General features: G+C 46.0%; 1 protein-coding gene across 1 annotated transcript in view; it reads left to right on the forward strand.

The window, feature by feature from the left end:
* cacna2d4a (calcium channel, voltage-dependent, alpha 2/delta subunit 4a) overlaps positions 1–25,774 on the forward strand; it is a 718,409-nt gene that overhangs the window by 684,044 nt on the left and 8,591 nt on the right. The window contains exon 36 of the mRNA XM_078568258.1: positions 20,627–20,739. Coding sequence (XP_078424384.1) covers positions 20,627–20,739 — 113 coding nt within the window. The remainder of the gene's footprint in view (positions 1–20,626; positions 20,740–25,774) is intronic.

Here is a 25,774-nt window from a genome sequence, read left to right on the forward strand (position 1 = left end):
AAAACTGTAGATAATACTCCAGCTGAGGTCCAACTAGTGTTTTATATAAGCTCAGCTTAGTCTCCTTGCTCTTGTACTCTATGCCCCTATTAATAAAGCCCAGGATACTCTATATTTTATTAACTGCTCTCTCCAGCTGTCCTGACACCTTCAATGATCTATGCACATATATACCCAGGTACCCTTCCTACTTCCCTTCGGACTCCTTCCCCACCACGGATTACTTCCCCACTCTTTACTCCCTTACTCTTACCCCTTTCCTTACTCCTTCCCCCACCCTTACTCCTTCCACCTTCCCTACTCCTTCCCCCACCCTTACTCCTTCCCCCACCCTTACTCCTTCCACCCTTACCCCTTCCTCCCCCTTGACTCCTTCCCCCTCGGAACTCCTTCTTACCCCCAAAGTCTGGCCCCCATCCGAACTCCTTCCTCCACCTGAAGTCCTCCCCCTCAAACTCCTTTCCCCCACTGAACTACTTCCCTTACACCTTCCACCCACCCTTGCACCTACTTCCCTAGTTGCCACATTCTCCCCCTTTACACCCTCCTCCCCTGTACTTCCCCCCGCCCTCCCAAACTCACCCCCCGACATCTTCATTCCCCCTTCCCAAATCATGCTCCCGACATCTTCGTTCCTCCCCTAACTGCAACCCTGACACCTTCATTCCCCAACTTCCAAACTCACCCCACCCCCAGCACACCTTCCTCTCCCAGTTGAACCTAGACCTTCCTCTCCCAGTCAAACCTACACCTTCCTCTCCACTCCCTCGATGACCATCCACTGCAGACCTTGGCCAAAACACTGAAATCCCAAAGCAGACCCCTAACGGTACCTTCCATATTCCGTGAGCTGCTTCACGGTGGAACCATGTCCATCAGTATCCAGCTGGCAACACATGTGTTCCTCCACGGTCCAGCAGGGCTACAGCATCATCTGCTCCTCGGATGTCAGCGATGTGAGTAAAGCCCTGATGGTAAGTCCTGACTTCTGCATGTCACACTTGTCAAGGCGTGTTCCACACTGGCGTGTTTTCCCACCGATGTGGGTGGTAAATTTGACGTGGGGGGGATGATTCAGGCAAGCAGGGATTATAATGATATGCAGATGTACTACAATGAAGTTCCCGACGTGTGGCAGCGGGAAACGCGACCCGCCATTGACGGGCAGAGTGGACGATTGCAAACTGGTTTCACAACATCATGAAACCAATTTTTGGCCATCCCACCATATTGTCTGCTCACGCCCACCATGATGCCCGATGCAGGCAGACACGGAAAATTCCACCACAGTATTTAAATGGAATGCAAATAAGTTGTCAGGCTGTAGCAAAAAGAAATTAAAGAAAATTCCCAACAGCAGTTTTGCAGCTTATTCACTCATTTAATAATATGATTATACCTTTGTGTTCTGACCCCTCCTTCAATTGATGTCATTTCCTCTCATCTTTTTCTAACACTTTCCAATTCCTTTAATGCTGCCTACAGGCCCTGATACTGTACTCAGTTAATGTACAATGTTTCTGTTTCTTATAATGCTGGTTTTCGCTTCCTGTGGCACCATTCTTGGTACATTTGTATTTATTTTCAGTCATGGAAAAAGCCCTCCACATAGGAAGTGCTCAATTCCTATCATTTAAATAGTTGCTTGGTAGGATAGAACAAAAAGAGACATGTTTTCAAAGCTTTTCGCCTTGCACACATCAGGACAGATTGCAAGAATACTAAATCGCAAAGGGAATAGCAATTCACGCTGAACGAGAAGAAACTGCTGATTGGTTGACAACTGGAATCTGATTGGTAGAGACTTTGCAATGGAGAATGTTCCATGGAACAGTTAACTGCCAAGCTTTTGTTTAAATTCAAACCAGGCAGGTCAGCTCTGATTGGTCAAGGCATTGCCTTCCAGGGTAATCTAAGGTAGAAAGGGCACTTTCCAGGACCGAAAGTGGCTCCCTTAGGCCCAATGATGAGCTTGATTCAATGAAATTTGTATTATCACATTACAATGCCTGAAAACATAAATTATTATTAAGCATCTGTTTCATAAAAAAAGAAAGTATTAGACAAATTATTTATTGAATTTTTAATATTGGAGGGGATTTTATGGAGCCCTCAAGAGCAAGAAACATGTTGTGCAGGATGACTGAATTAGGCAGGATGCAAAATTTTGATTTCACAAGGGTAGTTTAAGATGAAGAGATTAAGTCAGTGCGTGTTTACAGTGTGTCGGGCCTCACGCTGGTCTGTGGTGGGTTCCAACTTGTAATACATTTGCATGGGGGAGAGACGGAGTTGGTAACTAGAGAATGGAAGTTAGTTGGTATCAGCTAACAATTATTAGTGAATGGAGGAAGGAGTATGTTGTGATATGATGAAAATGTATCTTTAAGACAACGTATCTCAAACTGCTGTCAATCACTACCCACCTCAGGACAGGATCTGATGTATTAGCTCTATAGCCAGAATTTTCGGCTCAGCGAGTGGGGGAGGGGCCCGCTGGCCAAGGCGTAAAATGACGTGGGGTGATGTCAGGCATACGTCCCAATGTCACTGCGCGTCATTTAGATTTTCAGTTCGGCAGGCGCGCAGCCAAGTCGGCTGTGCGCTTGCTGAACTGTCAAAGGCCTATTAAGGCCATTTAAAAACTAATTAAACCAATTAACTGAGCTGCCCATCCAACCTTAAGGTTGGCGGGCAGGCGAAGAGCCCAGGCGGCCTTCGCATTTTTCATGGAACCTCATCCACGGGCGGATAAATTGAATAAAAATTTTAAGAAAAATTCATTGACATGTCCCAGCTCATGTGATACTGTCACATGAGGGGACATGTCTTAAAAATTTTTCTTTTCTTTATTCAGCTTTTTAAAACAAACTAATCTCCCTGAAGCACCTCTGTGCCTCAGGGAGATTTCTGCGCTCTTTCACGCTCATGTGCAAAAGAGCGCAGGCCTGGACTCAGGGAACCTCCTCCCCATCCGCACAGGGAGTGCTCAGCGCTTCCGGGTGCGCGTCACACTGGGTGGGCCTTAATTGGCCCGCCCACGTAAAATGGCGGTGTGGACCCGATTCGGGGCGCCGATCAGGTTCGCTATCACTCCTGCTCGCCCCCGCACAACCCCCTCAACGGGGGGAAAATTCTCTCCTCTGACTCTGAGACAGAACAGTCCAGCAATTGTAGAGGTCAGATATGTCTTCATAGCCTCCCAGTTAACATTGTATGTATATAGGCTTATCTTCAAATAACGAACCCACATTATTGTTTTACCAATCCTTGTTGTATGATTGGTACCTTTGTGACAAATAGAAGAACACAATGTTTTTCAGACTAGAGGAAGGTATACAGTGGACTTCCCCAGAAATCTGTGCTAGAACCATTGTTTTTCTTAATATATATTAATGACTTGGACTTGGCTGTACTGGACACAATTTCAAAATTTACAGATGACACAAAACTTGGCAGCAGAGTGATAGAATTCAAGAGGATCGTGGATAAGCTGATGGAATGGCAGATGAAATTTAACTCCAAGAAGTACAAAGTGATACATTTTGGTAGGAAGAGCAGGGAAAGACAATACTAAATAAGACATGTAATTCTAAAGGAGTTGCAGGAACAGAGACATCTGGGAATGTTTGTGCACAAATCATTGAAGGTGGCAGGAAAGGTCGAGAAAGTGGTTAAAAAGGCAGACAGGATCCCATGCTTTATAAATGGTGGAACAGAGTACAACAACCAGGAAGTGGGAATGAATCTTTATAAAACGCTGGTTTGGCCTCAACTGGCATATTGTGTCCAATTCTGGGCATCACACTTTAGAAAGGGTGTGAAGGTTTTTTAGAGAGTGCAGAAAAAATTATAAAAATGATTCCAAGGATGAGGGACTTCATTTACATGAATAGATTGGAAAGGCTGGGATTGTTCTCCAAGCGGAGGTGTTCAAAACCGTGAGGAGTCTAGACAGAGTGGGCAGAATTTTGCGACAACGGGATTTTACTTTCCCGCTGTCGTCAATGGGATTTATAACGGCCCGCCGCATTTTACGGCCCCGTCCCCGCCGAAATGGGGCCGTAAAATTCTGCCCAGTAGGTAGAGAGAAACTATTCCCATTGGTGGATGTTTCAAGAACCAAAGGACATTGATTGAAAGTGATTGGCAAAAGATCCAAAGGTGACATGAGAAAAAGCTTTTTATGCAGAGTTCTTAGGATTTGGAATGTGCTGCCTGAAAGAGTGGTGGAGGCAGGTTCAATTGTGGCTTTCAAAAGAGAATTGGCTAAGCACCTGAAGGGAAAAGATTTGCAGCGCTATGGGAAAAGGGAAGGGGAGTGAGATTAGCTAACTTGCTCTTGCAGATAGCCAGCCATTGGGCAGAATGGCCTCCTCTGTGCTTCAATTATTCTCTGGTCAGGATTTTCTGTTCCCACTCACAATGGGCGACATGGCAGGCGGGAACAGAAAATATCCTGAGAAAGACAAAAATTGATTTTATGGCTTAGTAAAACCAGTTTGCGGACCACATTTCCTGTCGCGGTACATCAGGAACGTCATTTCAATACATTTGCATCTCATTATAAGGACTCCTCGCTGGAATCATCCCCCAACACTGGATCATCAGGGCACGTCGGCGTGCAATTAAAATGCTGTGTTTCACAATGGTGCATAAGCGACGTCCACCTGACAACCTGCACTTCGCTCGTGACTCGAGGTTCATGTGCCCACCTTGCATTACACAGTGCTCGCAGTAATCAGCGCCAGGCTTTGCAGGCAGCACCACATCACTTTCAGGGGGTGTCAGAGGCAAATCTCTATCTACCAGATCAGCGGTAAGCCAGGGGTGGCTTTAAATGGGCTGCAGGGTTAGGGCTGCACTGAGGAAGGGTGGGGGGGGAAACTGGCCTCAGGCATGGGAAGGGACTGCAGGGCTATGGCTGTACTGTGGGAGATACGAATGGGGAAGGTTGCACTCAGACACATGACTGGGGAAAGGTTTCAGGGAGTTAGCGTCCTGAGTGCCAGGATGGGGATAGAATATGTTACAGAATGGTGTGAGCCACTTGGGGCCAGAATGGGAGGAGTGCTGAGTGAAGAAGCGCTTCAATGTTGTGCTGACAAATACTGCCCTTGTCCCAGTCCAGGGAGCGGGAGGGCATGTCAGTCAAGTCTCAGTGACGCCCAGCATGTTGTGCGCAGGGCATGGCCATAACATCATGCTCCTCAGACCATGGGGTTTCTGGCATCATACTAGGCCGCAGATGGCACATTTAGTTAGGCGAGGCATCTGCAGCCTACAGATGGGAAAAAAATATTGTGGAGCTATCCAAGGGTGTGTGGAGGCGAGGTGGGGGAGGGGGAGTATATGTTTAACTGAGCAAGTGGCCTCAAGCTGGGGAGGGGCGAGGCCCACATGGGGCATAGGCACATACATCTCAAAATGTTCAGGGGCTAACAAACGCATATCACCACAATCATGATGGGATCAAGGAACACAGAGGATTGAGAGGTGTTTGAGGGAGGGAAACCTGAACATGAAGCTCCTCGGGGACAATGGGAGGGGTTTCCATACTCACACAGTGAGGGCCCAAGCTGGTCTGGCAGTGAGATTTCTGCACCACCATCTTCCAACCCGCAGCAATGGCACAGTACAAAATTAAAATGAGGAGATACTCTGATGGTGAAGACTCTGCGGGCGGATTGGAAGGCAGGTACAAATACCAGGGTGGGGGGCCGATTAAAGGGGCACCCAACTGAACTGGGCATTCCCAAGAGAGGAGAAAGGCACAGGTGAGACATGTTAGGAGCCTTTCAATGACAATGCAGGGAATCAGGAAGGGAAAGCTATGATGCGCATTCATGCGAGACTAATCCCGCAAAACGGCACCAATTGACCTCCTTGTTTTAACCCCTTGTTCGCAGCATGGAAATTCCCCAGAGCAATACCAAACTCCACAGCAATTGGGCAACTGGACAAGCTTCAGAAGTGCGTTAGAATCATGGTGCTGGACGGTTCACAGAAGGGAAAGCTCAGGCCCCCCGACTAAACATTTACCTTCATGCTTATTCTAAAGCGTGTAGTATTACAGTGCAGTGAACGGGATCCCAGCACCTGGGCTGAAAGCTGCACATCCAAGCGCCTGGCCAAAGCAATGTCCTGGCAGTCAGCCATATAAAGTGGGGGGTCAGTGTGGAACATCTTGATACACACCCCACACTGGCCATCATTTGAGGGGCGAGTAGGAGCCGTCACAGGAACAAAGCCCTTGAACCCACAGTCACGGACTGATCGATGGAGACTAAATGCTGACTCGTGTCCGTTTCTTATTGATGCTGCAGAGAGAAGACCATGAAGAGGATGGAGCCTGGATTTATTGCTACCTGCATAATTGCATACAGGTAGGAGAGAAGAAGGAAAAGATTGCGGCAGAGGCACCAGGCTTGCCAAAGGGAGGGGCACATCCCTCAAAACAAGGGCCAGCAGGACCCCATCTGGACACAGGGGCTGAGGCTCAAAGATTGCGTGCAGGTGGCTCGCAAAACCCAGGGTCTACAGAACTCGTATGTCTTATCTGCAGATAAGCAAGAACCAGTGTCGCCGGTGCCTCCACATGCCCAGGGATAAGGTGACTCACATTTTCCACATTCTCCAGGAGTTGGCGCCACAGGGACTTGGAGGGCATCCATCACCAGTGGCTGTGAAAGTAACAGCCGCTCTGAACTTCTACACCATTGGTTCCTTCCAGGGATCTACTGGGGATCTCTGCAGGATCTCTTAAGCATCCACATGCAAATGCATACGTGAGGTCAAGGGTCACAATTATATCAACTTCAACAGAGATCAAGCAAGCCAGGACACCAGAGCACTGGACTTTCGTGAGATTTCTGGATTCCCACAGTTGCAGGGTGCTATCGACTGCACACAAGCGGCTATAAAAGCTCCCTGGCAAAAGGCACTGCAATACTTAAATAGGAAAGGGTTCCACTCGCTCAACGTGTAGCTGGTCTGCGAACACAAGAAACAGATCATACAGGTTTGCGCCAGATACCCAGGAAGCGTCCACGACTCATACATCTTGAGTAGACTGCAGATCCCAGACATCTTCGAGGCACCAAACAGGATCCTGGGCTGGCTTCCCAGTGACAAAGGGTACCCGCAAAGGACATGACTGATGACGCCCCCGTGGTGACCTCAGAATCCTGAAGAGAAAAGGTACAATGAGGCTCATGCCACTTGCGAACACTGGTGGAGCACAACATAGCAATCTTAAAAGATAAAATTCCAATGCCTGGACAGATCAGGCGGAGCACTCCAATACATTCCCTGGAGCGTCTCATGGATCATCGTGGCTCGCTGTGCGCTGCACAACCTGGCACTGCAAAGGGGGAGGACTTGCCAGATACCAACATGGAGGAACTGCACATCTCCGATGAGGAGGACATCAAAGGGTATGAGGGCATTGAGTTGGAGGAATTCGAGGCTGCATGTGTCCTTGCTGAGATGAGGTACTAACTGGAGGAGGGAGTTCTGCATTGGACATCAAAAGGTGCTGCCTCTTCAAGTATATCTCTAGCACCCCAGTTGCAGCGGCAGCCTACAAGAGCTGTATGTCTTCAATGTGACAAAGCTCCTCGAGGAGATCCATCTCCAACAATGGGCCAGCACCGTCTATGTAACCTCGATGGTGAAGCTGATAGGTGACACTTGGACCAAGGCAGCCAAGGATGTTCTGCAGGTGTGCATCTAATCAGAGATGACTCAATCCCGTGTCACCTTCTTCTCTATCACGTTCACATCTGGCTAACTGTCTCAGTTAGGGATGCTGGCCCACTTTTATCTCACCTTACTATACACGTGGAACACCTGAAGATGACAATGTTCGATCACTTGCGTGTCAGATATTAAACTGCCTCCTCTTTAAGACACACATTGTGCCCTCATGGCCAGCCCTGGTCCTTGTGAACTCCAAAATGCTTAGACACCATGAGGCCTTCGAGGTCACCGAGCCATTGCTAATAAACAGCAGACTTTAGCTTTGGTACATTCTCACTTCTATCCCATTGCAACCGTGAGCATTGTCTAAAGCTATGACGTATGCTTCCAGAGCATGTTCAAAGGTTCTACTGACCCCAAATATCACCATTTGCAATTAGCATCACTCATCTCAGCGAGCGTTTAGGCGATGGAACACAGAGCGCTGCATCCCAACATGATGACAAGAGCCTTGTGACCACAATCCAGATATTTACAGGTTGAGAAATAATCAAGGTTGTAGGTTCAAGCGCCAGGGCAATAATGTGGCTGAGATGGGCAGAGCTTCGGCACCTTGAGGTGGAAAGGTCCTCCCACTTAATAGTGAGCTTAGCAGATGTATACTCGGAAAGTCGGAATGCAGTTGTCAGACAGCAGTGCACACGAGGTCAGAGTATGGGCTCATAGCTTGAAAACCCCGCCTGAAGACAATGAGCATATGGAGGGCCCCAGCCTTCTTTGGATGTCCTACTGTGGGACAGGTTCACCCTCTTCGGCCTGTGGAACTGGAGGTGATGGAGTCACAGGAAGAGGGGATTGGAATTGGCCGGACAGTCCCAGAGTTGGGTGGATGGCCCCGGGATGCCCAGCTCCTGGTCCTCCTTCCTATGGGTGCGAGGGGGCCCCTGGCTGACTCCTCGAGAAGGGGCAGTTGGAGTGAGATCATGTAGCCACAGATGGATGCCACCAATGGCTACAGCGATGTAGCGCTGCTCCTGGAGCAGTGCAGCACTGATGTCCTAACCATTGTCACCATGGCGACTGCCATTCTACCAGTGTTGGCATGCCGGCACTATCACCTCAGACTGAATGCAGACAGACTCCTCCATCATCTCTTGCAGTCCAAGGAATTTCCAGAAGGCATTTGATAAGGTGCCACATCAAAGATTGTTATGGGAAATAAAAGCGCATAGTGTAGGGGGATAACATATTAGCATGGTTAGAAGATTGGCTGCCTGGCAGAAAGCAGAGAGTATGTATAAATCGGTCTTTTCTGATTGGCAGGATGTGATGAGTGGAGTCCCACAGGGGTCTGTACTGGGTCCTCAACTTTTTATGATTTACATCAATGACTTAGCTGAGGGGAGTGAAGATATAATAGCTAAATTTGCAGATGACACAAAGATAGGTAGGAAAGTATGTTGTGAAGAGGACATGAGGAGGTTGCAGATGGATATAAATAGATTGAGTAAGTGGGCAAAGATCTGGCAAATGGAGTTTAATGTGGGAAAATGTGAAGTTGTTCACTTTGGCAGGAAGAACAAAAAGGCAGAGTATTACTTAAATAGAGAATGGCTGCATAATTCTGAGGTGCAGAGGGATCTAGGTGTTCTAGTACATGAGTCACAAAAAGTTAGTATGCAGGTACAGGTAGCAAGTAATTAAGAAGGTCAATGGAATGCTATCCTTTATTACGAGAGGGATTGAACATAAAAGTAAGGATATTATGCTTCAGTTATACAGGGCATTGGTGAGACTGCACCTCGAATACTGTGTGCAGTTTTGGTCTCCTTATTTAAGGAAGGGTGTAAATGCATTGGAGGCGGTTCAGAGGAGGTTTACTAGACTGATACCTGGAATGAGTGGGTTGTCTTATGAGGAAAGGTTGGGCAGACTGGGCTTGTTTCCACTGGAGTTTAGAAGAGTGAGGGGTGATTTGATTGAAGTATACAGGATCCTGAACAGCCTTGACAAGGTGGACGTCAAAAGGATGTTTCCTCTTGTGGGTGAGTCCAGAACTAGGGGGCACTGTTTTAAAATTAGGGGTTACCCTTTTGAAACAGAGATGAGGAGAACTTGTTTCTCTGAGGGTTGTGCAACTTTGGAACTCTGCCTCAGGTGGGGGTCATTGAATATTTTTAAGGCAGAGGTAGATAGACTCTTGCTAGGCAAAGGAATCAAAGGCTATCGGGGTTAGATGGGAACATGGAAATCGAAACATAAGATCATCAGACATGATCTTATTGAATGGTGGAGCAGGCTCGAGGGGCCGAATGGTCTACTCCTGTTCCTATTTCTTATGTTCTTACATCCTAATGCAGCTGACATCCCTTCCTGATGTTCCCGTGTTCGTTGCTGCAGCTCCACCAACTGATTTAGGACCATGTCCAGAGGCTCATCATCTGATTCAGATTCAGCAGAATCCCAGCCGAGTGCTAATGACCTTGGATGTCCCTGCCTCTGCCTGCTCTGAACCAGATTGTTCAGCCAGAGGCTGCTGTAGAAATAGGTCCCACCAAGGTGCGTATCTCTTAAATGCTGGAAGGTGTGGATGAGCAGTGCCGGGTCTTCTAGGGTGCTCTCCTCTGGTTCATTATCCATGGCGTCACCGGGGCTGGAGCTGAGGGCTTGGCCTTGGGTGTTTTCCAGAGGTGCCTATGAAAGAAAAGAGAGATAATTAGTGCATGGCAGGTGACTCAAAAACAGGACAAAGCACTCACAGTATGGTGGTCTGAGGGGTGATCTGGTGCAGGATCCTCAGTTGGGTGTGCGTCGCCCATCTTACCGACAGTGCAGGCACAGTCCATGAATTCTCCAGCCAGCTTGATGGCTCAATTCTTGTAGGGCGTGAGGACCTTGATTTCAGCCACTCCGCCCACAGTCTGAGACCCCTCCATTCAATTGCGTGTGAATTTGTCCTGCATAAAGACAGACGGAGTGTGTGACCAGAACACATCCCAGGGCAGATGATAAGGATGCCTGCCATGTATGGCTGGTGTGTGCAGCCCTGGATAGGATGAGGACGTGAATTGCAGAGGGTATGAGGCCAGATGGATATATGAAGGTGTGTGAGAGAAAGTGAGTGGTGATGTCCCTCAAGCTGGCAGTGGGCAAAATGCCAGTGAAGCTGTGATGGGCTGTTGAGTGTGAGAGTTGAGAGTGATGAGATGGTTGACTTACCTTGATGGCATCATTTATTCTCTTTCTGCACTGGATGGCTGATGTCTTCTGTGCTGCATTGACACTGACCACTACTGCCACCACCTGTAGCAATGCCTGTGAGATCCATGTAGGATGCTTTTCAGTGGCATTCACTTTATTATTATCCTCGGTCGAGTATTGTCGAAACTGCTGCGACTGATCCCAAATCACTTTATTCAAAGTCCACAATTCTCAAAAATTGTCAAAAGTCCTTTCCTGCCTGCACTTATGAAAAGTAGCACTGCTGTATGTTGTCAACTATTCTATACAAGTTCTCAAAATTCCCAAAGGGCTGCATGAACAATTTCTGCTGATTAATTGTTGCAGACTTGCTTGGAGCCCCTGTAAGGTACAAATCTGTGTGTCCTTTAGCAGCTGCCGCACTATCCCAAACCATCCCCTACACTGGCGCTACCTCCATCTGTTCCTTCACACTGATACTTAGATCTTCACTCAATACTCCTTTCAGAATTTCTCAGGGCAATTCTCTTAGAATGTATATTTCTGTCCTGGTGTTTGTGGATTGTGGAATGCTTATTGGGTTTTCATATGACAGGGTTGCTTTCTGGTATCAACTTGCTTATTTGGCAGATCCCTACACAAAGAAGAAGGGAAGGTATATTACCATAAAAAATGATGTCAATGACTCAGCACACTATAGCAAGGAAAATATGGAGCAATGTGGGATGGTTTGTAGAGAGTTCTTGGGGCATGTTATGCTTCCTGAATTTTGTAACAATGAGATATTGGTATAATATGTGGTAGCAAGCAAACCTTAGCTCTCAAGGTTACATTCACAAGACAGTAGGGATAGGAGATGTCGGTTATAATTCAGATTGCAATTGAGTGGTCATTCACAGTCATTGGTGAAATGTGAACTCTGCACGGATCATTGCTGAGTTGGTTTGATGAATTCCATTCATGGATAGAGATAGTCAATTTAACTAAATCACATTAGAATCCAACTCTTGGAAAAAGGCTGTGGGAGAAGTCAGGTTTTCTTCAAGGAGAAGTTGCAAGGAGCTTTGCTGAACCAAAGAATTAGAAATGCTGAAAGATACCTAGAAAACATCTTGTTTATGTCAAATAAAATGACATGGAGAAGCATATCATTATTTTGTATCATTACAGAAAGACAAGTTGTACTGATCAAACAAAATGAAGCTGATCATATTGTTCCATTAAATTCATTATGAAAGCAAACAGCTGCGCTACTTAACGATTCAAATCAAACCTCATTTCAGCAAGCATTCACTTGGTCCACCTGTGGAGAGATTGAAGATGTACTCGTATTATTATTGATATATCCTCTGATTATGCTTTCATACAGGTAGATATAGAACAGTGTGAGTCAGCTTCCATAAAAAGTAAGTTGTTCAAATCACTTGAGATCAAATGATAACAAGAAATCACAAGAAGGTTTCTACAGCAGATCCAAATTTGTAAGAGTCATATAGTAAATTGATGAGGAAATACAGGTAGATATAGAACCTATACCCTTAGCAAGCTGAAGGTGAAGCTTCAAATTCAGTATTTAAGTTAAAAAGCGTAAGATATTATCAGTGCTGTCTTACAGAATTAGCAACATATCATACACTTACTGCTTGGTCTATCCTCTTGCTTTATGTAGGGACAAATTGGTTTCTCCTACCTTGGCACTCTTCCTTAATCCAGAGAACTTTTCCTCTCTTGGTCCCATGGATGATTCACAGAGGACACAGCATTTATATAATTGGCCGCCTATTGTCATACCTGTTGCACAGTAGCCTTAGGAAGATTACTTTCTGGTCCAAATATGTGCGCCACCACCTTCAGCAAATATTTGTAAGCAAATAAACCATTCTTGAAGACACGCCAGCCATCTTCTGGCAACAACGGCCAGCTTCCATCAAAACTGGTGCACCAGCCCTTTATGGTGATTCAACATTCCCTCTGCATCTAACATCCATTCAATAAGATTAAACAAATTATTTACATCAGCTGAAACTGCAGGATCCAGCAGGGTCTTCTCACCACCCAATGTAAGTGTGACCCATATTTTGGGCCAACCCTGGAATTATCCAAGATTTTGCGATGACAAAGCTACAAAATATCTTATTCCCACGATAATGGTTCAGTTTATCCCGCTGGTTCTGTTCAGAAGATAAATTTTCTGACCAAAGCGTTATGTCAATGAACACCTTCTAGAAAATATTTTTGTTCTAAAACTGCTTGTTTTCAAACCTGGTGAAGACAGTGATAAGAAATTCACACTCAGCTATGGTCCAGCCATCTTGTGACATCATCTCAGTCAAGGTGCAGAGGAAACCTAGATTGGGAAATCAGGTGAAAAGTAAATATTTGTGCTACAAATACTTACTTCCGTGAAGCAGAGGTTGCAGCAGATTAATCCTTCTTGCACCAATGTTGAACAACGTAATTGGTCCTTTTAACAACACTAGTCCCTTTGAAAGCAGAATAGAAAGGTGCCAGTAAAATAATTGTCATGTCAAGAATTTTCTAAACTGTCTGCAGCATAGGACGACAAGGAAATAATCTCCTTGGACCTTGGCTTGTAAAAGGTAATATCCATTTTTAAAAGTCTACAGAAGGATGTGGCTGGACGGATTTCATTCACACCCAGCAAACAAAGGCCCTAATGGGCAGCTGATCAAAATCTAGCAGAGTAATCATTTACAAGGTGTCGGCATTCAAAAAAAAGCAACATTCCATTGCTTTTCCTCCTGGCTGATTAATGTGGTAAATTGGATGTGCCAACTGTAGGAATGTCTATTAGCAATGAATTCCTCAGAGAACAACAGACCAAGCGCCTGCTACTCAGTGGCTGAATGTTAACAACAACAAGTAGAAAATCAGTGAAAGGACATATTTGTCAAAAATCAAACTTCTCTCTTTAATAGTATTTAATATAATTAATTAGTCAACATGATGCACAATGTTATTCCTTGTAATTGTTTTGTACTCATCAAAGTAAAGGATGTTAGCATCAGGGGATGCAACTGTCTCCCATTTAAAGTGTCAGCAACGACTACTGTCAGGTCACATGTAACATGAGCTGCTGCAAAGTAAAGCGCTCTCATCTCAGTCTCAACTGACATGCTTTAGTTCCAACCTCCATGAAACACTATCTACTGAACCAACATAACATGTCCCAGATCAATTATTATTTTAGATTCCTTGGCTTAGATATTCCACACTGTTTTCAGCATAACTTCAGTGTAAGATCAGGCCAAATAATTGGTAGCAAAATGTGACAGAAGGCACTGGTTTTCCACCCTAGGATTAAGTTCCCTTGTGTGTTTTTTCACCTTCCTGTGAACTCTCCAACAAGACCCAAGTGTTCTACCCCAGAAAACCCAGCAAGGAAGGATAGAACTGGAGCCAATTTTATCAATTTTTATTTGGAGAGATACACCTTCTAACCCAAAAAACCCAGTTTCAGTCTGTTCCTATTTATATATTCTTTTAGATCAAACCAATAACAAAGGGGGACAAATTAACAAAAGATCAAATGAACAAATAAAAGGTGCAGCCCCTTTTTTTCTCTAAAGGGGGCAGCCCCTTTGTTCTTATTTACAGGAACACAATTCAATCACCAGCTAATGCTCACCACCTACATACAATTAAGCATAATTAATATAGAATTAATACTGAGTGAGCTCACTTAGATGTACTATGAAGAAAGAAATACTTGCATTTATATATCTTTCACGAACTTGGGATGTCCCAAAGAATTTTGCAACCAATGCAGTACTTTTGATGAGCAGTCACTGCTGCAATGTTAGAAGCATGGTCGCTAATTTTTACACAGTAAGCTCTCACAAACAGAAATGTGATAATGACCAGATCATCTGGTTTTGTTGGTATGTTGATTGAGGGGTAAATATTGGCCAGCGCACTAGGGATAATATATTCTTTGAAATACTGCAATGAGATTTTGTATGTCAATCTAAGAGAGCAGACAGGGCCTCAGTTTAGTGTCTCACCCAAAAGACAGCACTTCTGACAATGCAGCAATCCCTCAGCACTGCACTGGAGCATCAGCCTAGATTTTTGTGCTCAAGTCTTAAAGCCACAGCCTTCTGACTCAGAAGTGAGAGTGCTATCAATTGAGCTAATTTCTGCTGCTGGTAATGACTTTTTACATCAATTTTTAACATTCTGCTTGCACAGATCTGGAACTGCTTTTGACAGCATGAGAACACAGTGAGATTTTCAACTGCACCCATCCCCCTCCCCCCACCCTCCCCAACAATTCCCACATGAGGGGTTCTCATGAAGAATTATGACATTCCCTATGGGCATGCTCTTGCATTCAATTATCATGTGGGAGGAGAAGCATAGGATGAAGCAAAGGAAAGTTGGGAAGCACTTAAGGAGGATTGTAAACCATCAAATATTACCCCTTCCATAGAAATTACAGGCTACACGTCTGAGGACCTTAGTGAGGGGATTTGTATATGAAGAGTGCGCTTCTCCAAAGAGGTAATAGAGTAACTCTACTACCTACAGATAAGGACCTGAAGCCACACACATCTACCATTGCTGCCCTCTTTTTGTGGATATGAGGGTGCCAACCACAGTTAATTTTTATTTCAGCCACAGGATTCCAATAAAATTAGTCAGGGTATATGCATTTTTCAGGTGACTGACACATTTGTGGCCGATCTGACAAATCCATCACCTTTGACAGCATAGCAAGGTAGCAGCAAGACAGGGCCATTCACTTTTATGGGGATTCTCATTTTCCCAAGATGAAACCCACATTCCTTTGCAGGCTCTGACAATAGAAAGGGCTGCATTCCCTGAGTGCACAGATTGTGCCTGACAGTGTATAAAGGATCCTACGTGGCAAGGCAAGATAGTTGTCATGATGCATACTGTTCACAATTTGGCCCAGCTTGATCTTTTTTATACTATTAATATAGACATCAATTCCTCTATCATCACCAGCCAGCTCTTCAATGTGTGGAGCAGATGCTTCACTCATGCACTGGGGTGCTGTGTTTGGATGAAGTAGAGCACTTCAGTTGGAGTTTGGTGACTGAGTGAGTTCAGTGAGAAGGGAGGAGGTGTTCCTTTCCTTTTCTACCTTTCCTCAGAAAGAAGAGGCCTTGATGAGTAGGACCTGGTGAGTAAATTATAAAAGTGTAATATTCTTAAACAAGTTGCTATACTTGGATTTAACTGAGAAGCGCCAGGAATAAGGGAAATTTAAGGCCAATATATTAAAGTAAAATAAATAATCCAAAGTAGATTAAAGTTAACGTAAGAGAAGTAGAGTTAAATCATGGCAGGGCAGCTCAGTCAAGTGAAATGTGTGTCCTGTAATATGTGCAAAATCATGGACACTACCAGTGTCCTAGATAACCACATGTGCAGGAAGTGTTGCTAGCTGTAGAAACTTGAGTTCCAGGTTTCAGAGCCTGAGCGGCGGCTGGAGTCCCTGTGGCGCATCCACGAGTTTGAGAGCTACGTGGATAGCATGTTCAGAGAGGTGGTCACACCACAGCTTAAGGGCCTGGAGACAGAGAGGGAATGGGTGATTACCAGGCAGTCCAAGAGAAGTAGGCAGGGAGTGCAAGAGTCCCCTGAGGTCCTGCTCACAAATCAGTTGTCTGTTTTGGAAGCTGGTGAGGGTGCTGGTTTCTCAGAGAAGCGCAGTCAGAGCTAAGTTTGTGGCACCACGAACAGCTTGGCTGTACAGGAGGGGAGGAAGAAGAAAGGAAGAGCAATAATGATAGGGGATTCACTGGTTAGGGGAACAGACAGGCATTTCTGTGGCCGTAGATGTGACTGCAGGATGGTATGTTGCCTCCCTGGTGCTGGTGCCAGGGTCAAGGAATCACAGAGTGGCTGCAGGATATTCTTCTGTGGAAGGGAGATTAGCCAGGGGCCGTGGTCTGCATTGGTACCAATGACTCAGGTAGGAAGGGGGATGTGGTCCTGCAATCTGAATTTAGGGAGCTAGGTAGAAAATTAGCAAGCAGGACCTCTAAAGTAGTAATCTCCAGATTACTCCCAGCATCACGTGCAAGTACAGAAATAGGAAGATAAGACAGATGAATGCCTGGCTGGAAAGATGGTGCAGGAGGGAGGGCTTTAGATTCCTGTGACACAGGGACTGGCACTGGGGGAGATGGCACCTGTACAAGTCGGACAGGTTGCATCTGAACGGAGGCAGGACTGAGTTCCTTGCGGGGTGTTTTGCTAGTGCTGTTGGGGGGGCGTTTAAACTAACTCAGCAGGGGTGTGGGAACCAGGAGAGAATATTAGAAAGTAATACCAGGGCGCACCGAATGCTGGGAGAGGCAGATAGCACTAAAATAGCGAATAATAAGTTAATAGATGAAGTCAGAGTAAAGGACCAAGTAATGAAGTCGAAATCAGGGTTACATTGCATGTATGTGAATGCACGGAGTATAGTTAATAAAACTGGGGAGTTACAGGCACACATTGTGAGATTATGATGTTATGGCGATAACAGAGACCTGGCTTAAGGAAGGGCAGATCTGGTATTAAATATTCCTGGTAACAAGGTGTTCAGAAAAGGTAGGAAAGGGAAAAAAGGAGGAGGGGGTGGCGTTTTTGGTTAAGGAGAGCATTGCAATACTGGAGAAAGAGGATGTGTCAGACGATTCAAGGTCAAAATCAATTTGGCTAGAGCTAAGGAATAAGAAGGGTATGATTACATTCCTCGGTGTAATATATAGACCACCAGCTAGTGGGAAGGATATAGAGGAACAAATCTGCAAGGAAATTACAGAGTGTGTAAACATCATAGAGTAATTATAATGGGGGACTTTAATTACCCATTTATAAACTGGGATAGTGGTAACGTAAGGGGCAGTGAGGGACAAACGTTCCTAGATTATGTTCAGGAAAATTCCCGACAGCAGTCTGTGTCCAGTCCAACAAGAAAGGAGGCACTGCTAGACCTGGCTCTTGGGAATGAAGTAGGCCAAGTAGACCAAGTGACAGTGGGGGAACATTTAGGGGACAGTGATCATGGTATCATAAGGTTTAGGATGACAGTGGAAAATAACATTGGTCAATCCAGAGTAAGAATAATCAACTGGCAGAGAGCGGATTTCAATGGGGCAAGAACGGAGCTGTGTCGGATAGACTGGAACCAAAGGTTGGCGGGAAAAACAGTAGCTGAACAATGGGCTACCTTCAAAGAGGAGATGGTTTGGGCACAGTCAAGTTAGACTGTGGGAAGGGTAGGGTAGGACAGACAAATCCAGAGCTCTCTGGATGACAAAAGAGATAGAGATTAAGTTAAAGAAGAAAAAGTGTGCTTACGACAGGTGTCAGGTAGCAAATACAACTGAGAACCGAGCTGATTACAGAAGGTTCAGAAGTGATATGAGAAAGAAAATACGGGAAGCAAAGAGGGATTATGAAAAAAGACTGGCAACTAACATAAAAGGAAATCCCAAAGTATTCTATAAGCACACCAATAGTAAAAGGGTGTTAAAAGGAGGAGTAGGCCTGATTAGGGACAAAAAAAGGGGGTTTACAAATAGAGGTAAGAAGCATGGCTAAGGTGCTAAATGAATACTTTGCATCTGTCTTTACCTACATGGCAAATGCTGCCCAGGCCATGGTGACAGAGGAGGAAACTCAGTCAATAGAAGGGCTTAAAATTGATAAGGAGGAGATATTGAATAAGCTGCCAGCACTTAAAGTTGATAAGGCACCGGAACCGGATAAGATGCATCCAAGAATACTGAAGGAAGTGAGAGTGGAAATTGTAGAGGCACTGGCAATAATCTTTCAATATTCCCTGGATTCGGGGGAGGTGCCAGAGGACTGGAGAATTGCAAACATTACGTCCTTGTTCAAAAATGGTTGCAAAGATCTGCCCTGCAATTACAGACCAGCCAGTTTAGCTTCGGTGGTGGGGAAACTTCGAGAAACAATTATTCTGGATAGAATTAATAGTCACATGGAAAAATGTGGATTGATTCAGAAGAGTCAGCATGGATTTGTTAAAGGAAAATCATGTCTAACCATCTTGCTGGAGGTTTCTGAAGTGGTAACAAAGATGGTTAATGAAGGCAAGGCCACTGATGTGGTGTATATGGACTTCCAAAAGGGGTTCGATACAGTGCCACACAAAAGACTTGTGGGGAAAGTTATAGGTCTTGAATAAGAGGGGCAGTAGCAATGTGGATACAAAATTGGCTGAGGTAAAGGAAACAGAGAGTAATGGTTAATGGGTATTTTTCGGGCTGAAAGAAGGTTTGTAGCGGAGTTCCCCAGGGGTCGGTATTGGGACCCTTGCTCTTCCTGATACTTATAAATGATATGGATCTTGGCATGCAGGGGACAATTTCAAAGTTTGCAGGTGACACAACACTTGGGAGAATTGTAAACTATGAGGAGGACAGTGTAGAACTTCAAAAGGACATTGACACATTGGTGGAGCGGGCACATAAGTGGCAGATGAATTTCAATGCAGAGAAGTGTGAGGTGATACACCTTGGTACAAAGAACAAAGAGAGACAGTATAAAATAAAGGATACTATTCTAAAGTATGTATAGGAGCAGAGAGACCTGGGTGTATATGTACATAAGTCATTAAAGGTGGCAGGACAGGTAGAGAGAGCTGTTTCTAAAGCATACAGTATTCTAGGCTTCATTAATAGGGGCATAGAATACAAGAGCAGGGAGGTTATGATGAACTTATAAAAAACACTGGTTAGACATCAGCTGATGTATTGTGTACAGTTCTGGGTGCCACACTGTAGGAAGGATGCAAACGCACTTGAGAGAATGCGGAAGAGGTTAATGAGAATGGTTCCAGGGATGAGATACTTCAGTTATGAGGATAGATTGGAGGAGTTGGGACTGTTTTCCTTGGAGAGGAGAAGGCTGAGAGGAGACTTGAAAGAAGTTTTCAAAATCATGAGGGGTCTGGACAGAGTAAATAGGGAGAAACTGTTCCCGTCGTAAATGGACTGAGAACCAGAGGGCACAGTTTTAAAGTGTTTTGCAAAAGAAGCAAATACGAGGTGAGAAAAAACTTTTTCACACAGGAAATGGTTAGGGTTTGGAATGCACTGCCTGGAAGTGTAGTGGAGGCAGGTTTAATTGAAGCATTCAGGAGGGCATTAGATGATTATAAAAATAGAAACAATGTACAGGGTTACGGGGAAAAGGCAGGAGATTGGCACTAAATTAAAATGCTCAGAGAGCCAGTGCAGACACGATGGGCCAAATGGCTTCCTTCTACACTGTAATAATTCTGTGATTCTGGCCCGCATATGGCCCAGATCTATTCAAAGATTGTGGTCTATTTGACAGTCAGCAAACAAAATGAAAGCCATCTGCAAGCCTACATTTGCTGAAAATATGTTCCTTATTTGTTTGATTTTTCTCAACTTTTTACCTGCCTCTGATTCTTTAACTGTTACTTTCTTATCCTCTCTGTCTTTCTCCATCTCCTTCAATACTTAGCCTCACTTGTGCGCTGGTCTCATGCCCCAGGCCAAATTATCCCCTGATCTTCCCCCCACCAGGTGTGTGATGACTGAGCGTTTCTTGTAGAAAGTTAAAATGGGAGAGTTATTAACAAATCAGGCAAAACAGGCTTCTGAGCATTTGATTGGACAAATATTGAAAACATCTCTAATAATTGTGTGCTTCAAAGTTGCTATGTACTTTTTATCTTTTCCAGGATGTTTGTGATACAGAACATTGAAAACAGTAATCTACTCCTCCTGGTGACTGAGGCATACTGTGACTGCAGCATCTTCCCACCAGTCATGCTGGAACCAAAAGAAGTGAAATATATCCTTTATATAACATATTGCAACAACCCTATGTAAAACATGCATTGGCAAATCAGCTGGGGCAGGGAATGGAATCTTTTGTTCACCTGTGGCAAATCACATTCTTGTTTTGGCCCTGTTCTTCCATAAATTAGAAGGCAAAAATTTCAGAACTGCCATCTCCTTCGTTCTTATTTGGACAAAAAAGATTTCAGTGGACCTCTTACCGACTTAATTCAAGCAATTAACATACACTTTCTTGCCAGTATTTTGCTTATAGAGCCACACAATAGGATTGACCCTGGAGACAACCCTCTATTAGCCCCCTCACCCGAAAGACATGAAGAAATAGGACAGAGGTATCATCAAAAAAACTTTCTTTTGAAGAGATTGTTCCCCTGAAAGACTATTTGACAAGCACTGCATCAGTAGTAAACTTAAACAATTTTAAAGATCAGCTGCTTGTGGATTGAATGAGTTGATATCCAAGTCCCTTCTGGCAAATTCAGTTCAATGACATGGTAACCAGTGTTTTGTCCTTGTCGGCTGCACAGTTTGTGTGGATTTCTGAATAGTTTGGTTTGCCGATTCCTAAGCACAATGAAGGTGTTCCAGGCAGATGCAGGCACCCAGCTGATCAAACGTAAAATAAGCTGAGCTATCAAATCATTAAGTTTGGGTAAACAAACCAAGTTCATGCAATACACAGTTTACTTTATACACCTCAAAGGTGATTTTCATGTTTTTAATATTTGTGTGTGCCAGGCCATGGGGCATAAAGGCAATAAGTAGAGGAGGAAAGGAGAAAAGACCTAGATCTGTACCCATTTTGCATGTGGCAAGCATTTCCAATAGCCTGGGACGTGGAGGGACAGGTGCAGGAAAATCCTGCTTGAAACATGCCAGAGCTTCATACTATTATTATAATAAGGCTTTTTTGGCCAATGTGCTGGTCAGCACCAGATACAAATCCCATCTAAAAATAATTGGCGGAATTTTCCATTCTGGGCCTAAGTCTGTGGCAGGGGTAGGAACCGGGAGTATTTCCCGCTGCGGAGGCTGGAAGGAATTTGTGCCAAATCGCGCGATGTTAGCCGAGTTAGTTACGAATTTGGGGGTTTCCCGAAGTTTTTCGCGGTGGAGCAGGCTGGATATTTACCCACCGTTGAAGGAGGAGATGGCCCACCAATCACAGGGAGTCCAGCCCCCAGACTCAGTGATGCATCCCTCAAAGTGCTGCTCAATGCAGTAGAGGCCAGGAGGAGCGCCCCCTAGCCAGAAGATGGAAGGAGGAGTTCAAGCCATCAATTCAACCCAGCATGGGAGGAAGTCCCCAGGGAGGTCAGTGCCCAGGGCCTCCACCAGAGAACTGCCCTGCAATGCCTCAAAAGACCTCATCCGCCCTGCCAGGGTTAGTGAACCCTCAACTACTCACGCTCAACGCACTGAATGGTACAGGGGACATGGGCTTCAGTGGCAAGAGCCTCAAATGTGCGGCCCATGCATAAAACCACTACAGCCTCGCCCTCTGTGACCGCCAAGGGAGCAAGTGCTGCACAGCAGGTCAGCCAAAGTAAGCCGGAGCCCTCCAGGCCTCGAGTCTCTAAGACAGTAGGGCAAACTGGTCAGCAGGCTGCCTCCACCCCTGCTATGGATGTCGGGGGAGACCTAGAAGAAGTGGTAGGGAACGCAAAATTAAGAAGTTTTGATTTCACATGTGGTTGCACCAGTACACTATGATTGTTAATCTTATGACACTTTTGTATATAGAATACACTTGCACCTTAATGAGGTCTGATTTGGTTTATTTGCGTTTCGTAGTCCTTAAGCCTTTGCGCAACCCCGCCCACTCCCCCACCCCGCCATCTTCAGACGGGTATCCCAGGCTGGGTCTATTTCCCCCGGAATCATGCATGTGCAGGGAAGCAAAGGTATTTGCCAAGGCCTTTGCAAGCCCTGTGCAAGAAGTCTCCCACACATGCTGAGCCTTAACCCTTCACACTTACAAGACCCTAGCATAGTAGGTACTACATGCTGGAGTTCCTCATCAGTGGTCCAGTTGAGCTGACCTGCATCTCCGCCCCCCGCCAATGACCCAACTCCAAGCATCATCTTGAGACCTCTGCCACAACGCTCTAAGTAGTTGCAAGCGGCTGTGGCTCATGTTACCTTCGACGTGCAGTCCAATACCTTTACCCCTCCCCCCATGAGCCACACCCTCCACCCCGCCCCACCCCCCAATAATCATTGACCCCTCAGGTGTAACATTTGACCTTCCCACAGTTATCCTTCAACCCACCCCGTGCAGGTGAATGTCCACATCCCCTACCTTCCCATCGAGCCCATCCCTGTTATAATAGACATGCACCCGCCTCATCTTGCCTATCCCCAGAATCTGCGTTTACTTCTGTATCCAATCTGATAACCCTCAGCACCCCTTCACCTGTCATTGTCAAACCCTCACCCTCCCACTCTACCGGCTCCCACTGCCTCCTTTAACCCTCACCATACCTTCCTATCGACAATTCCCTCAGTATGCAACTCCCCCCTCACCCCTGCCAGTTGACACCATTGACCCCTCCCTCTGAACCCCTTTCCCCTCTTCCCCCCAATGCCTGTTCACACCTGCACACCAACCCCCCCCTACCCCCCACCCACACTATACCACGGCAGTCCCCACCCACCTATTCTGTAACAGCTCACCCATTCCACGACTGCCGGAGCATTCCTCTTTCCCCTACCACATGCAACCTCCCCGGCCCCCTCTAGGCCTCCACATCACCTCTTCATTCCTCCCCTCCCAGTCTAATCTCCCCCACCGGCACAGACCATCACCATCTAACAGTACCTCATGCAGCTGTCCACCTGCAGCTTGAAGACCCACCTCCTGGAAGCTGCTGCACCGAGAAGATCCACATGTTTAATGTTTACGCACCCACAGCTGCAGGTCCATGGCTGCTGGAGGCCTGCATCCCCTGACCTCCGCAAGCTGCCACAGGCCTTCTTCCAAGTGTGCATCAACATGCGCATGCCACATTGGCCTTGACGTGTTCTGGCCTGGCGTGATATTCCACTGGCAGCATGGAGAATTGGACAGGGTGGGCTAATTCTAGTCGTGCCTTCATCTGCATCCCATTAACAGGATGCAAAACAGTTTCATGCCAGCCTCTGGCAGGAATGGTGACCCACCACGGCCATGACGGGCAGGAGCGTACGTTCCCGCAATCAATTCACACAGGTGGGAACCCGATTTTTCAACTCCTGCCACATTGTGTCCCCTCTACCCCTGCCCCGGCCCACCATTAAATTCACCGTGGGGGAGCTGGAAAATCCCACCCAATGTCTGACCACTGCTTTTAAAGTACCCCATCTAAAAATAATGTATGTCCAGGATTGCTAGTTGCTGAGTTGCGTATGGCAGTAAGTGTTTTTTAAGAGTCTAATAAGAAGATTCATTCAAGTGTTCTAAGGACATTTCTGTAATGTTCGTTTTCCACTCACATTGAGGTTCTCATGAACCTTTGTGTCAAGTGGTGCCTTTTTTATTGGTGCTTCCCCAGCACCATTACTAGCACCAATAGGTTTTACAATTGAAATCCTCGTATATGATACAACTATATCTATGTATAGAGATGGCCAGACCTCACCTATCAAACAATATTAAAGGAAGACTTACAGATGAACAAGTGTGAATGGTTAGGTAATCATGATATTGGATGGTTCTTCGGAAGCATACCGATTACAGAACATCAGCCCTTCACCAGTACTGCACAAATGAAGCCATTATCAGAAAACTTGATTAGGCTGCACGCCTCAAAATACCATCAACTATATTTGCGGACATTGGGTGGAATTTTCTGGCCCTGCCAATAACAGGTTTCATGGTAGGTGGGAGCAGAAAATTTGGAGAGAGACCAAAAATTTGAATCCCGCTGGTGGGAAATCAGTTTGGAATTGTTCCCTCGCCTCTTTCACGGTGGGCTGATGGCAAGTCAGGTTTCCCGCTGACCTATGCTGAGAACGCCATTTGCATGCGTTACCATGTCATGAATGCTCATCAAAAATGCTACTCACCAGGATCACATTTCACCTCCAAATTATGTGCCATGTGACAGTGGGAAACTAGAGCGGTCTAAAGCATGTTCGGATACAAGTGGCGTGCGGCTGTCCTCGTGACTTCGAGGTGAGTATGACATTCAAAGCCTACCTGCAACAGCGCTGCTCCAGTTTCTCAGCAATGGCAATGTAATGCCACACTAGTGGGGGTGTAGGATTGGTTTGCTCACTGCGTTCCTACGTACTCCAGGAGGGTGTGTTCTGCAGGTCTCAGGCAGGGTTGCACTCTGAGACAGAGTCCAGCATTCTAGCATTGCAACTGGTCGGGGGGCAGGGGGGTGGTGGTTGGGGGAGAAGGAGGAAGGAGGATGGAGACATGTGGGGCAATGAGCTATGGTGGAGTTGGAGGGAGGAAGGAGGAAGGCGACATGGGGGACAATAAGCTACGGTGGAGTTGGAGAGGGAGGAGGCAATGGCAGGTAAAGGGGAGACCAAAAGTGGGGAAGCTGGAGACCCATGTGGAAGATTAGAACGCATACCTCAGAAGGGGGTGGATTGGAATTGAACTATATGAATGGGAGGGGATGCAGACTCCGGAATCAGGGGGCGGGGCGGGGGGGTTGTGGAGGAGATATGTTAGTGTGTCACAAGAGGGATGAGTTGCACAAAGACTCATGGAGGTGGAGAACGGGAATGGCTTGCACATGAGGGACAGGTTGCACGTTCTCATGGCTATGGGGGAGAGAGACTGTGTGGTCATCAGTAAACAAGGAATGGGAGAGCTCATTGAAAGACAGTCATAGTCCCTGGTCTGGGGCCAAGAGGTCGAGGTGAGAGATTAAAGGCAGTTCTGAGGCTTTGTGGGCCTCATAGTCAGGGCGAGAGAATAAAGGCAGTCCTGGAGCTTTGCAGCCGATGCTACAGGGCTATGCATGGCACGCACATCATAGTCCCGCACCAGGGAGGGGCAAGGCCTGTGTGTTCAATCGGGATAAGGC

Source organism: Cetorhinus maximus, chromosome 22 (genome assembly GCF_964194155.1).
Source record: "Cetorhinus maximus chromosome 22, sCetMax3.hap1.1, whole genome shotgun sequence".
Taxonomy (NCBI): Eukaryota; Metazoa; Chordata; class Chondrichthyes; order Lamniformes; family Cetorhinidae; genus Cetorhinus; species Cetorhinus maximus.